Source organism: Dasypus novemcinctus, chromosome 2 (genome assembly GCF_030445035.2).
Source record: "Dasypus novemcinctus isolate mDasNov1 chromosome 2, mDasNov1.1.hap2, whole genome shotgun sequence".
In the NCBI taxonomy this organism is placed as follows: Eukaryota; Metazoa; Chordata; class Mammalia; order Cingulata; family Dasypodidae; genus Dasypus; species Dasypus novemcinctus.
This window is the reverse complement of record NC_080674.1, coordinates 42571760-42585003: the sequence shown is the minus strand read 5'-3', so window position 1 is coordinate 42585003 and position 13244 is coordinate 42571760. Positions and strand designations below refer to the sequence as shown.

General features: G+C 38.8%; 1 protein-coding gene and 1 pseudogene across 5 annotated transcripts in view; one reads left to right on the top strand and one right to left on the bottom strand.

Moving 5' to 3' along the window:
* Positions 1 to 13244, top strand: part of FYB1 (FYN binding protein 1) — a 171986-nt gene that overhangs the window by 5305 nt on the left and 153437 nt on the right. Inside the window, exon 1 of one of the 5 annotated variants that reach the window (XM_012520788.4) lies at positions 1450 to 1525. The exons of the other annotated variants lie outside the window; for them this stretch is intronic. Within the exon in view, the coding sequence (XP_012376242.1) occupies positions 1523 to 1525 (3 nt within the window). The 5' untranslated portion in view covers positions 1450 to 1522. Of the gene's footprint in view, positions 1 to 1449; positions 1526 to 13244 lie in introns of those variants that run through there. 5 annotated transcript variants of the gene reach the window in all.
* Positions 12424 to 12534, bottom strand: LOC111761423 (small nucleolar RNA SNORA44; annotated as a pseudogene).

Here is a 13244-nt window from a genome sequence, read left to right as displayed (position 1 = left end):
TTATTAATTTGTATTTAATTTAATTTATTTTTTTTTTCTGTCCCCTTCCCCCCTGCCCCAGTTGTCTGTTCTCTGTGTCTATTTGCTGCGTGTTCTTCTTTTTCCACTTCTGTTGTTGTCAGCGGCACGGGAATCTGTGTTTCTTTTTGTTGCATCATCTTGTTGTGTCAGCTCTCCGTGTGTGCAATGCCATTCCTGGGTAGGCTGCACTTTCTTTCGCGCTGGGCAGCTCTCCTTACGGGGCGCACTCCTTGTGCATGGGGCTCCCCTATGCAGGGGACACCCCTGCTTGGCATGGCACTCCTTGCGTGCATCAGCACTGCACGTGGGCCAGCTCCACATGGGTCAGGAGGCCCTGGGTTTGAACCACGGACCTCCCATATGGTAGACGGACACCTTAACCACTGAGCCAAGTCCACTTCTCAGCCCTATATTTCTTGAACTTAATTTCATTAGATATGAACTTAGAATTTTCATCATTTTTTAATTTGATATTATTATCCTGATATACGAAGTTACACACTGAGCAAATAGGCAGACATGAATAGTTTGACACAGAAACACTACTTAGTTACTTAAAACTTTCATTTTTTTACAAAACAAGGTCAACTGCAAAACAACATTTGAAAGATCTCCTGGAAGTTTTTTTCTTTAATTTGCACCATAAGCATATAGTTTTGCACAAGAATTTTGTTTTTTAATCAATGACTTATAACCAAAATGTCCCCAATGCTTTAATACAATTTTCCTTTGCTTAAGAACTTTATATTTTACTTTGACTTTAGCAGACTTTGGATGAGCAAGACTAATTCTATGTATATTCCCTGAGGCTGGTTTCTCTCATGAATTGCCACTTGAGGAATCCCAACATCAAGGCACTCTACATGAACGTAGAGTGACATTTATTTTATTTTTTAATAAAGTATATGACATCTCATGGCAAGCTTATGAATCATTCCACCACCTAAATACTGGCACAAAACATTCAAAAATACATTGGGAATTGTTGATGAAAACTATCATGTTCATTTTGTTAATTTTAAGAATATAGTTAGGGTTTTGCACAAATATTATAAACTCAAAACAGAAATTAAAAAAAAAATTATGGTATGATGCCCCCATCCAAGTCAACCACTGTTAATATTTCAATGTGGGTTCTTCATATGTGTGTGTTAGTTCACAAATATAGATAGTATATAATACAGGTTAATGTACACAGAATTTAATATCTAGGTACTTTTAAAATTCTGTATCATTCTTTCAGACTTCAAAGCTTCACCTACACCTGTGCTCATATTATATTAAAGTATAATAACCAGATAAACCTGGCCAGTTTTACAAATTCCCCAAGGGCTGAGATAATATGCAAATACAGCCGTACATATCAATATGTGGAGACTGGACAGACCACACAGTTCAAAAAAGGAAGTAGACACTGCAAAGCAAACTTGCACATTCACTGTCCAAGTTACAGCATCTCAGGGTCACTGTGTGCCAGGAGTACCAAGTTGTTCCAGTAAAAATGGTAAGTAATGGATTTTAATGTTCTCTTTTACCTCCTGGAAAGCATCCTGATCTTCTTTAACCAGAGCAGAGAAAGAAGGGGGTGCTAGATGGTCAGCTGCTCCAAGCCTTAAGAATTCTTGCTCTTCCAATGGTTGTTCTGCATGCTATTACAGTTGCTGAGGCTTTATCATTTGAGAGACTGTGGCTTTAGGAGTTCCCTTTTCCAATTCTGGCCTTCGGAATAGAAGAAGAGCAATGGTTACAGAAGAAAATTTGCATTCTTTGTCTTTTCCTCTTAAGATACCTGTCTTTGCCTCTTGAGCTACCAGCTGTATAGTCAAGTTTCTTATGAGTTGCTTTGGATTCCAGAAGAGGCGTTTCATGTTATATGTTGGGCAATATTTCTGATGATAAGTGCCATTTTGCTAACATGCTAGACTTAACAAAAGGAGCTCTTTTGTTAAAAAACTGTATTTTACTCTCTTAATTAAGGGGAGCAGACAAAGCACAGGTAGTCCAAACCATAGGGGCGGGTTGTGTTCCCAAAGTTAATTAAAAGTAATTATTTGGAGCACACTTAAAACACTGACTGAATCCCAGTTGTCCCCTGAAAACCAGTTAACCCATAACATAGCTGAATGACAGCATTAATGTTCTGGTACAGAGTTTCCCCTTATTGCTCAGGAAAATTGGCTCCAAAAATACATGTGGTGTTCTTCTGCTCCTGGGCTCTGGAAAGTAGCCAAATCTCTCTCACACCTTCCTCCCACACACACCAGCCCCCAGAAAACTGGAGATTCATTATCCTTTCTCTTTTATGGAGAAAACGACCTCCTTTTGATGAGAAGACAGGCCATTGATCGAGACAATGGCTCCTACAGGTAGTCCAGGGTGGGGGTGGGAATGGGGTGCCCTGCAGACCTTGGAGGGAGGGGCAGAGGGCTTGTAGGGGTGTCTGACCTCTGGAAGCTCTTTCCTCCAGAATGGGGAATGTGTTAGTGGTAAGACCAAGGAAGCTCACCATGAAGGAGGAAGGGAGCAGGAGGAAAGAGTGATGGGATCAGAGTCCCCGAAGTCACAGGGAGGGGAATGTCGGGTGGTAGAGGAAATGGCAGCCCGTGACACTCCCTGCAGCCACACCTGCAGAGGGAGGCAGTCCCAGGTGAGGCGGGACTTAAAAATCCCCTCTGGAGTTTCCAGACTAGCCCTGTAGACAGGTCAGGATTCTTAGAAAACAGTTTGCCCTTGATTACTGATATTCTCTTCAAAAATATGCCAGGGCATTGTGGTTTAGAAAGAGCTATTTCGATATTTTAAGGGAAATAAGATGATACCAGGAAAATAAAAAGCTTTGCTGGATAGTGTGTATTTGGTGTAACATATAAGCAATGTTTTTCTTTGAAAATTAAACTGGTTTCTTTCAATAAAAGTAATCTTATTATTTAAAAACCTTCTTAGAAATAAGGAGGCAGTAAATAGATAGGCAGAAATGAAACAAACATTTTCTATAGCCCTATGCCTAGGAACACAGTCACTGTTAAGTTAGTACAAATCCTTCCAGAATTTCATTAAACACCTGTTTTATAAGTATAAGTTTCTACAAGTGTTACCATAATTCACAAGCCATTTTTACACCAGCTTTTTACTTTAACATCTCTTGAATGATTTCTTAAGTGTTATATATAAAAATCATTTTAATAAAATAATTGTAATCATTTTTTTTTTAATTTTTAAAGAAGTTTTAGATTACATAAATGTTACATAAAAAATACAGGGGATTCCCATATACCCCACCCCTTCCCTCCCACACTTTCCCACTTTAACAACATCTTTCATTAGTGGGGTACATTTGTTACAATTGATAAACACGTACTGAAGCATTGCTACTAAATGTGCACTATAGTTTACATTATAGTTTACATTCTGTAAACTGTAATAATTTTTAATGACTGCATTGTAATTCATATTTATTTACTAAGTTCCATATCTCTGGAAATTTAGGTTGTTTCTTTTTCTTTATTTATTATAAAATAAACAAAACTGTCATAAGCATCTCTTTATTTACACTGTCTGATTATTTTCCATTGACAGAACTGCTAGAAATATATCTGGGTTAAAATAAAATGCAAATATTTAGAGTTATCCAATGGTTATTGGAATACTTTAAGTTTACTTCCCATATAGTGGCACAGTAAATAAATGCATGCCCATTTTTATAGTAAGCCAAAGTAATGCTTATAAAGGACAGATTTTTCCCTTAATTGCTCTCTCACCCATTATCCCTAACATTCTGCAACAGGTTGTCAAAAGGCATGTTGCATATGAAAGGAAGGAAAAACTCTTCTTTTTCTCAGTGAAAGACATCATCGTAGAATTAAAAGGTTCTGTTTCTTATGCTTTTCTGGTTTCTATTGTATTACCTTTGTTTACTGTTGTGTTTTTTCATGTCACTTAAGCTCTGAGGTTTTTGTTTTTTGTTTTTTCGCCTGATCAACAACAACAATGATGATGATGATATGATGACAATGATGGTAACCGCCCCATAGGGTCTTTGCTACGGGAAGTAAATAGAATTGCATCCATAAAGCACCTATTACAGTGCAGGCACCTGTCAGACACTGGATGAATGTTAGTTTCCCTCCCTCCAACCCCAAATAATTTCCTAAGGAGGCTTTGAAACTTGCAGTGAACACAGAATGAGAATGATAATGGCAGTTAACATCTGTGAGCCTGACATACTCTATCTTATTAAATCCCCACAACAATCCATACAAAGAGTTATTAGTAATTTCCCTATTTTATAGCGTGAGTTTTAGAGAGGGTAAGTAACTTGCTCACAGTCACACACTAGCAAATATTGAGACTGGAATTTGAGCTTAGTTCTATCTGCTCTGAAAGTGTGAGTTTTTTCTCCATTAAAACACAACTGAGAAAAAGCAGGTATAAAGAAAGGCAGGGTGGCTGTGGGAGAAGAGCCCAGGATGGGCCTTTAGGGGGGTGAGGGGCATTTCCTCGGGCTCGCGGACATCCCAGGTAGAGGTGGGAATCAGCTGTCATAGCTGCTACTGCCACTACTATTTTCCTAATGCAGAATGCTCACTTTATTGAAATATTAAAGGGGTCATAAGAATGGGAGATTGAAGGGGTTCCGAGCCTCGTTGTTCTCCACCCAGTTTCAGAGAGGAAGATTAAATGCCTTCTGGAAGCTCACCTGCATGTTACTGCTGTGACTAAACCCTGACTTCCCCAGGCTGGACTGTCCAGGCAGGGAGTAATTGGAACTGGAGGCCATGTTCCAGTCCAAGTGGTTATCAAGATATTCAACCCTACTGCCCTCTCCCTATAACTTATTGGTGTAGGAGCTGTGGAAATTTGTAAGAATGAGGCTCAAAGGCACTTGGAGTTTTGTAAGGATAAGGACATCAGATATGACAACTAATGGACTTTAGACCAGTAGTGCTGGGCTCATCTTCCCACCTAGAAAGGATCCCTGGGCTCTCGAGCTGTTCAGTAAAGGCACAGATTTGGCCTAGGTGTTCCCAGATGTTGTTTGTTTGTTTCTTTTCTTCATAATAACCCACATTTTAGAAGTATCGATGAGGAAAAGGGCAACAGGATTTTACTTTCAAACATCTGCCCCTGTGGAAATTGACTTACTCTGGAACTTAAACAGATGACCTCAATTTCACAGTCTTAAAATGGGAATCATACAATGATGCTTGTACACTTGACAAGTGTTCTGCAAATTGACATTTAGATTTGTAGAGTTTTCTGAAGAAACGCAGAAGCAAATGTTCTAATGATGCACAAATGTTATACGCTCATGGTTAGTAAGGAGAAAACCTTGAATAAACCTTATGAATAAATATGAATAATATGAATAAACCTTGGAAGGTTTTTAAAAATGAAATTAAAAGAATTTTTTGCTGTGCTCCTTTCATCTAGCTTTCAATTCCCATGTGGGCTACTGACAGAAGAAATGTGCTTAAGCTGTGCTATCAACATTTATTCATTCAACAAAGGTTTATTGAACCCTTTACTCCATGTCTAGGCTCTGTTAGGCATAGAAACGCAAGGCAAACAACACACATGGTGTCCTGGCCATCTGTAGCTTACGTTTGTTGCAATTGTTCTCAAACTTTTGCATGCATTGGAACCTCCTCTAGGGTCAGGTGTGGGACCTGAGAATTTGTCTTTCTAATAAAGTCTTTTTCTTTTTAAGATTTATTTTTTATTTATTTATCTCCCTTCCCCCACCTCCAGTTGTCTGCTCTCTGTGTCCATTCGCTGTATGTTCTTCTGTGTCTGCTTGTATTCTTGTCAGCGGCACTAGGAATCTGTATCTCTTTTTGTTGCATCATCTTGCTGTGTCAGTTCCTGTATGAGCGGCACCACTCCTGGGCAGGCTGCACTTTTTTTTTCACATGGGGCAGCTCTCTTTACAAGGTGCACTCCTGTACATGGGGCTCCCCTCTGTGGGGGACACCCCCATATGGCAGGGCACTCCTTGCACGCTTCAGCACTGCACGTGGGCCAGCTCACCACATGGGTCAGAGGCCCTGGGCTTGAACCCTAGACCTCCCACTGATACATAGATGGACACTCTATCAGTTGAGCCAAATCCGCTTCCCTGTAATAAAGTCTTAGGTGAGACTGATGATGCTGATTCAGGAACCCCCCTCTCAGAGAACCTTTCTTCCAGGAACATTACCAATCAAAAACCAATCAAAGTGAACAAAGAAGTAAAACACCTTGTAGTCATCTCTGAATGCAGTAAACAAGGACCTGAGGCCCCGAAGCAGGGGAATGGGTCATGTTATATGATTTACCTTTGGAGGATAGGACCACTTTGGGAATTATGACATCCATCTGAAGTAATAAACGCCCTCTCCAAACAGGCTTGTCATAGCTTGGGGCTTAAATATTGGATTTTTCTCCTTCATCCTTCAAAATTGTGGCCCCCAAATCTTAATACAGCAAAGTTAGAGAATAAGTGTAGGGTTTCTGAAGGCAATGGATCCCGAGACTTGTACAGAAATAACTTGAGGTGGCAGACTTGGCCCAGTGGTTAGGGCATCCATCTACCACATGGGAGGTCCATGGTTCAAACCCCAGGCCTTTTGACCCATGTGGAGCTGGCCCATGCACAGTGCTGATGCCCATAAGGAGTGCCCTGCCAAGCAGGGGTGCCCCTGCGTAGGGGAGCCCCACATGCAAGGAATGCGCCCCGTAAGGAGAGCTGCTCAGCGCCAAAGAAAGTTGCAGCCTGCCTAAGAATGGCGCCGCCCGCATAGAGAAATGACACAACAAGATGATGCAGCAAAAAGAAACACAGATTCTCGGTGCCACTGACAACAACAGGAGTGGACAAAGAAGAACACGCAGCAAATAGACACAGAGAACAGACAACTGGGGTGGGGGATGTGGAGGGTTGGGGGGGGAAGGGGAGAGAAATAAATAAATCTTTGAAAAAAAAAAGAAATAACTTGAGGGGTTGAGAGGGAGATATAGTTGGAGTCTGGAGTACTAGGGAAATTAGAGTATAGGAAACGCAGCTAGAAAGATCCCTGGAAGGCCCCACACACACCACCAGCACAGAAACACTTTTCCTAAAAATGGCATCCGGCCTTCCCATCCATGCCTTGGTACTTTTATTTCACTTCCATGTATCCATAAAATATAGTATTGCTTTGCCCAGTTTTATCTTCATTTATTTCTGCAATTTGCCTTCTCTCATTCTACATTGGTATATTTTCAAGATATATCACCTTGGACCCACGCAGCTCTTGCTCATTCTATTGATTTACAATGTATTCATCAAGTTTCCAAATTTTAATTTGTTGCCATTCTTTTCCATTTCAAATAGTGATCCAGTGAATATTCTAGTCCATGGAAGGTATGGGCACCTTCAAGTTCACTGAATTTTAGCAAATTGTTCTCCAAAGTCATTGTAACAATTTACCTCCCACTGACCTTGTATGAGAGCTGCCATTTTCTCTACATTATCCCTAAAACTTGATATTGCCAGGTGATGATAGATTTTTGACAATTCATTATATGAGAAATTATATTTCATTGTTGTTTTGATTTTAATTTTACCAATTAATATTGAGATGTAAACACATTTTCATAAACCTATTGACCATTCAGGGACCCTTTTCTGTAAATTCTCCTCTTTCAGACAGAGAGAAATGGATTGGTATATTTTGTCCATTTTTCTCACAGATTATCTTTTCATGTTAATTTATAGGAAATCGCTTTATTTCTTGTGTCAGTTATATGCATCGTAAATTTTACTTTCCCAGTCAGCTTATATTTTTTACTTTACTTTGGGTGTCTCTTTTTATACAAAAGTTTTAAATCTTAATGCTGGCAATTTAAAAATAAGTTTTTTATCATTTCTACTTTTTTTTTTTTTTTGGAGGTGCCAGGGATTGAAACTGGGACCTCATATATGTGTAGCAGGTGCTCAATCACTGAGCCACACCCACTCCTCATTTCTGCTTTTGATGTCCTTTTAAAGAAGTTATTCCTTACACCAAATATTAAAGCCAATTTCCTACCTTTTCTTCTAAATGTTCGATTTTCATATTTAGTTCTTTCATAATCCAGATTTTATTTATAATGATGTGAGGTTGGCAGTAGCATTTATCTTAGTATGTCCTTTCCCTCCACTGCTTTGTAATGCCTCCCCTGTTATATGCCCATTTTCTATACATGAATGACCCTGCTTCTAGGCTCTCAACTCTGTATATTCTTGGTGTAATATATTCCATAGTATTCCTTGTTTATCATTGTTTATTGCACCCCACTCCTCCTCTTTCCATTCATATTTCTTCTTGCACAAATCCATATACTCTTACCTATCAATTTAAAAATTATTCAGCATTTCTATTCTCCTCCAAACATAACCAGCACCTTTAAAATACCCATTATACACAATCCTCCAACCTTAATTCTAGTTCTTAAAATTCGTGCTTGGAAATGATGCACATTTCGTTGGCAAAGTCAGTCATGTAGTCATGCCTCAGTTAAACAGGACAGTGATATATGGATGCAGAATCCTCCTTATTTTTGGATAATGGCAGAAAAGAACACTGATTTGAAAGAATAGTAATATAATACACTAAAAATTCTTTTCATGACTGAAAATGTTTTTATTTTGACTTCACTCTTGAATGATAGTTGAGCTGAGTATAAATATTCTATATTGATGGCTACTATCCCTCAGCACTTTACAGACCTCACCCCTTTGACTTCTGACTTTCATTGTTACTGATACAAGTAAATTGTTAATCCTGTCATTCCCTGTGGGTGAAATTCTATAATTCTCTCTAAAGTGCTTTTTTTATCCTTTTTGTCCTGAGTTTTATTATGCTTCAAGGGATGTGAATTTATTATTTTTCCTGCTTGATATTCAGGGTATCAATCTAAAGTGGGAGTCTGCAAGTGCTTTTTATAAACTGCCAGATATGAAATATTTTAGGCTTTGCAGACCCCGTGGTGTCTGTTGTAACTTGTGGTAGATCAAATCATGTACATCAATTTGGACGTATTCTTGATCTTGGTTCACCCTAGTAGAGAACCACTATTGGTCTATCCCAAGACAAATCTTGGCAGTAGGTCATTTAGCCCCATTTCAGGATAATGAGGAGGGTAAGGGCATGTTTTTCCCTCCCCTTGCTTTCAAACAGTGACCCTACTGAGGATTTCTGGTTATCCTGTAGGAGCCGAACTAACAAATTCTTTCATATCCTAAAACCAAAAGCCTTGCCAGCCCTCCATTCTCACTACCTTGTGTTTTTTGTATTCTTATTCTGTTATAGAAAGGTTTGTCTTCTTTTTGAGTGTAGCTGTGGCTTTAAATTTTTCTTGTTTTATATTCTATCTATCATTGGCATGTAGTTAGGTCAGGGATGGTCAATTTCCTGACCAGATGGTGATACCTCTTCTCTATCTTTCCCCCCTCACTTCCCTTTGGCTTCATATCTTTCCTTTCCCTCTTCTCCTCTCATCCTTGACCAAGTGGTATTTGGTGAATACTAAAAGTGGGGGAAATGTGTCAGCATCAGAGTTAATGAGATATTAGGAGAATTAATAACATTCTTTCCAGGTCTCCTTCATCCCACTCCACATTTATCCCAACCCTACGAAGACAATGCTTCTCAAAGTGTGATTCCCAGACCACAGTATCAACATCACATGGGAACTTATTAGAATTTAGCTGGTTCCACCTAAAGCCTGCTAAGTAAGAAACGCCTGTGTATTAACGAACTCTCAGGTCATTTCTGATGCATTTAAACTTTGAGAGCCACTGTACTAAGACTTAGCTAAAGAAACTTTGAATCAGTGGTTCTAAATCTGGAAAATACATAGTGACATAAGCCCCACCCCAAGAAATTCTGAATCAGCTGGCCAGGGTGGGGCTGAGCTCTCTTATTTATTTTTAAACTCCCTAAATGATTCTAACATCCAGCCAAAGTTTGCTTTAGTTTTTCTCTTATTGTTCTGCTGATTTTGATGATCACTTATGCCAACTTTTACGCAGTGTTTCTGGAATTCTAAGCAGAATCTGGTAAACTTTATGTGAACAAAGTCTAAATTGAATATGTTGTGGAACTGGACTTCATGGATTTGAATCTCAACTGTGCTCATTATCAGTTATGTGACATTGAGCAATTTACCATCTCTGTGCCTCAGTTTCCCTTTATAAAATGGGATGATTATACTTATTTAAAAGGGTTGTTGTAAGGATTACATAAAATTATAACAAGTGTCTTCAGAATAATGTCAGTCATATAAAAAGCTATACAAAAAATTTTTTAAATATTTATTTTTAGGAAAATATGCAAAGAACCTACAAAACAAACTTAAGTTAAATTAATTGTTTTGAGAGGGAGGATTTTAAAAAGTATTTAAAGAATATTTCCAACATTTTTTTCCAAATTGGAAACTTTTTGAAGACCCATTTTTTTCCCTCAAAAATGCTTTATACTCTTTAAAAACATTGATTTAATAAAATTAATCTTTTTTCAAAAATTTTCAGAATTTTTCTATTTGTCATAAGTATAAATCCATAATTTCAGAATCAGTAGTCTACAGTAAGATTTGAGCTACAACTTTGGAAGAAAGATAATTGAGTTCATCCCAAGAGGACATTCATCAGAAAGAAACCAACTTTATCACATGTATCCATCAATGCAATGCATGATACAGCATTTTAAAGCTGGGTGGGGTTTTCTTAATAACAGAACACAGCTACCCCAATACAAGAAAGCTGAGATACACACTGTTCAAATTAGCCACATGGGGGTTGGGAAATGGGGAGGGTGGAGAGTTTCTAAATGATCTATTTGTTAATTATCAAGCAGACAAAGAAAAGACTGTGAGGGTGAAATTATAACTTCTAATTTCTAAGCAAAGTCCACCTATAGCTACTGAGTATGGTGCTTGCTTAGATGGTTTCAATTTTCAACAAACACCAAGAGTTAGCAAATCTGAGCAAGCACTGGTTGGATTTGACAAGAAGGGTGAAGAGAGAGGTAGGAAGTACTCAGGAGGTAGCCAGAGAGGTAGATAAACATGTCTTAATGGCTAATTAGGCAGGAAAAGACAGATATTATTTCTATATGTGCTTTTTCTCACTACTCTTCCCTTTCACATGGCAAGTACTTTTATTTAATTTTTCAGCCTCATACACAAAAAGAGTGGGCTCCAGCATGTTCCTGGAAAATGATGCCAGACCTACCCTTTGATCAGTAACAAAACTAGTTACTCTCATCTTTGGTTTCACTATAGATGAACCCAAAAGTCAATCCAGAGAGAGGAGAATATTGTCTTCTTGGGGAGGCAGTTTCCAAAAGCTGGAAACATACTTTGCATTTGAAATATCTGATCGATGCTATTGTTTCATTAGGAGGTACCAAGAATTGAACCTGGGACCTGGGACCTGGGAAGGAGGCACTTAACCATTGAGCTACACCCACTTCCCCATAAGTACTTATAATTAAAGAAAGGTCCTGTTTAATAGTATCCTATTTCAGTTACTATAATAAATTAGTACCTTTAAATAAATAGACCTGTGTGGGGGGGTGGCAGAGGAGGAGAGATTCTGACTAAAATACAGGCTCTGAGAGCCAGTAGGCTGACGTTGGAAGCCTTAACCTGACTGTAAATTCTCAGTCTTCTCAATTTCTCTGGATAACTCTACTTTTCCTTATATTGCCTCTTCACTCTGAAGCCAGGTCAGTCTGTTAACTGACTCACTTGATTATCTTACACGAGCTCACTTTTATGTTATTTGCCTGGTTCCTGGAAACTCTGGAGTTGGTAATTCCAGACCAGATAATGCTCCAGTCTGGCCTAAATATTCCATAAATTGAATCAATTACACAGTTCTGGATATATAGAAAGAGCAAGGATAAGATGTGGTAAATGTTGTCCTCCAGATAAGCAGCTGATTTGGGACACATGTAGACTGTAAACAGTGCCAAGTTATAGGAAATGAGATAGGTTAAAATGTATGGCAGACAGGTGAGAAGTTCTGAGCTAGTCTTTTTTAATTTTTTAATTTTTTATTTTTTTAAATTTTTTTTCCATAGAGTAAATATTTTATTGGTCATCAACATGTCAGACACAAGGGATAGAAGCACTCAACAAGAAGCAAAGGACTCTCCTTGCAGAGTTCACAATTTCTACCTAATAACCAGCCAGGTGCCTTTTAGCCTGCCTCTTCTGAGGGCTTCTCCCAACTCTAGGTGCATAATCAGATGAGGGTGGCTTTCTAGGTATCACAGACCTGCTCCAGCAACAAGCTGGAATCTTCAGACATGTTAACACTGTTTGGAAACTCAGGGGGAACCTGCAGAATAAATGAAAACACCTGGCCTCGAGTCCCTCCAAGCCCAGGTCCTGAGACATTATAGGAAAGTCGAGCGGCAGCTGCAGGTACTCTGCTGACCTGGGCTGTCAAAGTCTTTCCAGGTTGCTCTCACATGCAGTTGGACTGAGCTAGTTTTGAACATGGGTGTGAGGAAATTGGAGAGTAGTTAGAATTGAGTATCAAATAGCATACTGATGTCTGCTACTACTGTGGATTGAATTGTGTCCCCCAAAAAGGTATGTTCAAAGCCTTAATCCCAGGTCCTGTGAATATGACCTGATTGAGAAAAGGACATTTGGAGATGTCATTGTTTAAAGATGAGGCCAAACTGGATTGGGGTAGGTCCTAATTCAATATGAGTGGTGTCCATATAAACAGAAGAAATTTTAACACAGTGGGGGACAGAGAGGTGACATCAATGTGATGGAGGCAAAGATTGAATTAGGCCTCAGAGCAGCATGGGTTGCCTGCAAGCCACCACCAAAACCCTACAGACTTCAGAAAATGCATGACCCTGCTGTCACTTTGATTCAAATTGCTAGCCTCTGTAACACCGACACAATAAACTTCTGTTGTTTAAAGCCACCCAGTTTATGGTACATAGTTACAGCCACCATAGTAAACTGAGACAGGTACTTTCTTTGAAATGTGTTTGATTTAAACATGAATGAATAAATGCATAGGAATGTGATAAAGAAAAGGCTTAAAAATGTTCATGATAAAACATGAAAATTAAGTGCCAAAATAGGCAAATGAGGCTAGGGATTTTAGTAGAATTTTAGTAGAATACCCCAATTTCTATTTTTTTTTAATGGTGGCATTTATACAGTTTCCATTTATCCACTAAATGAAATAT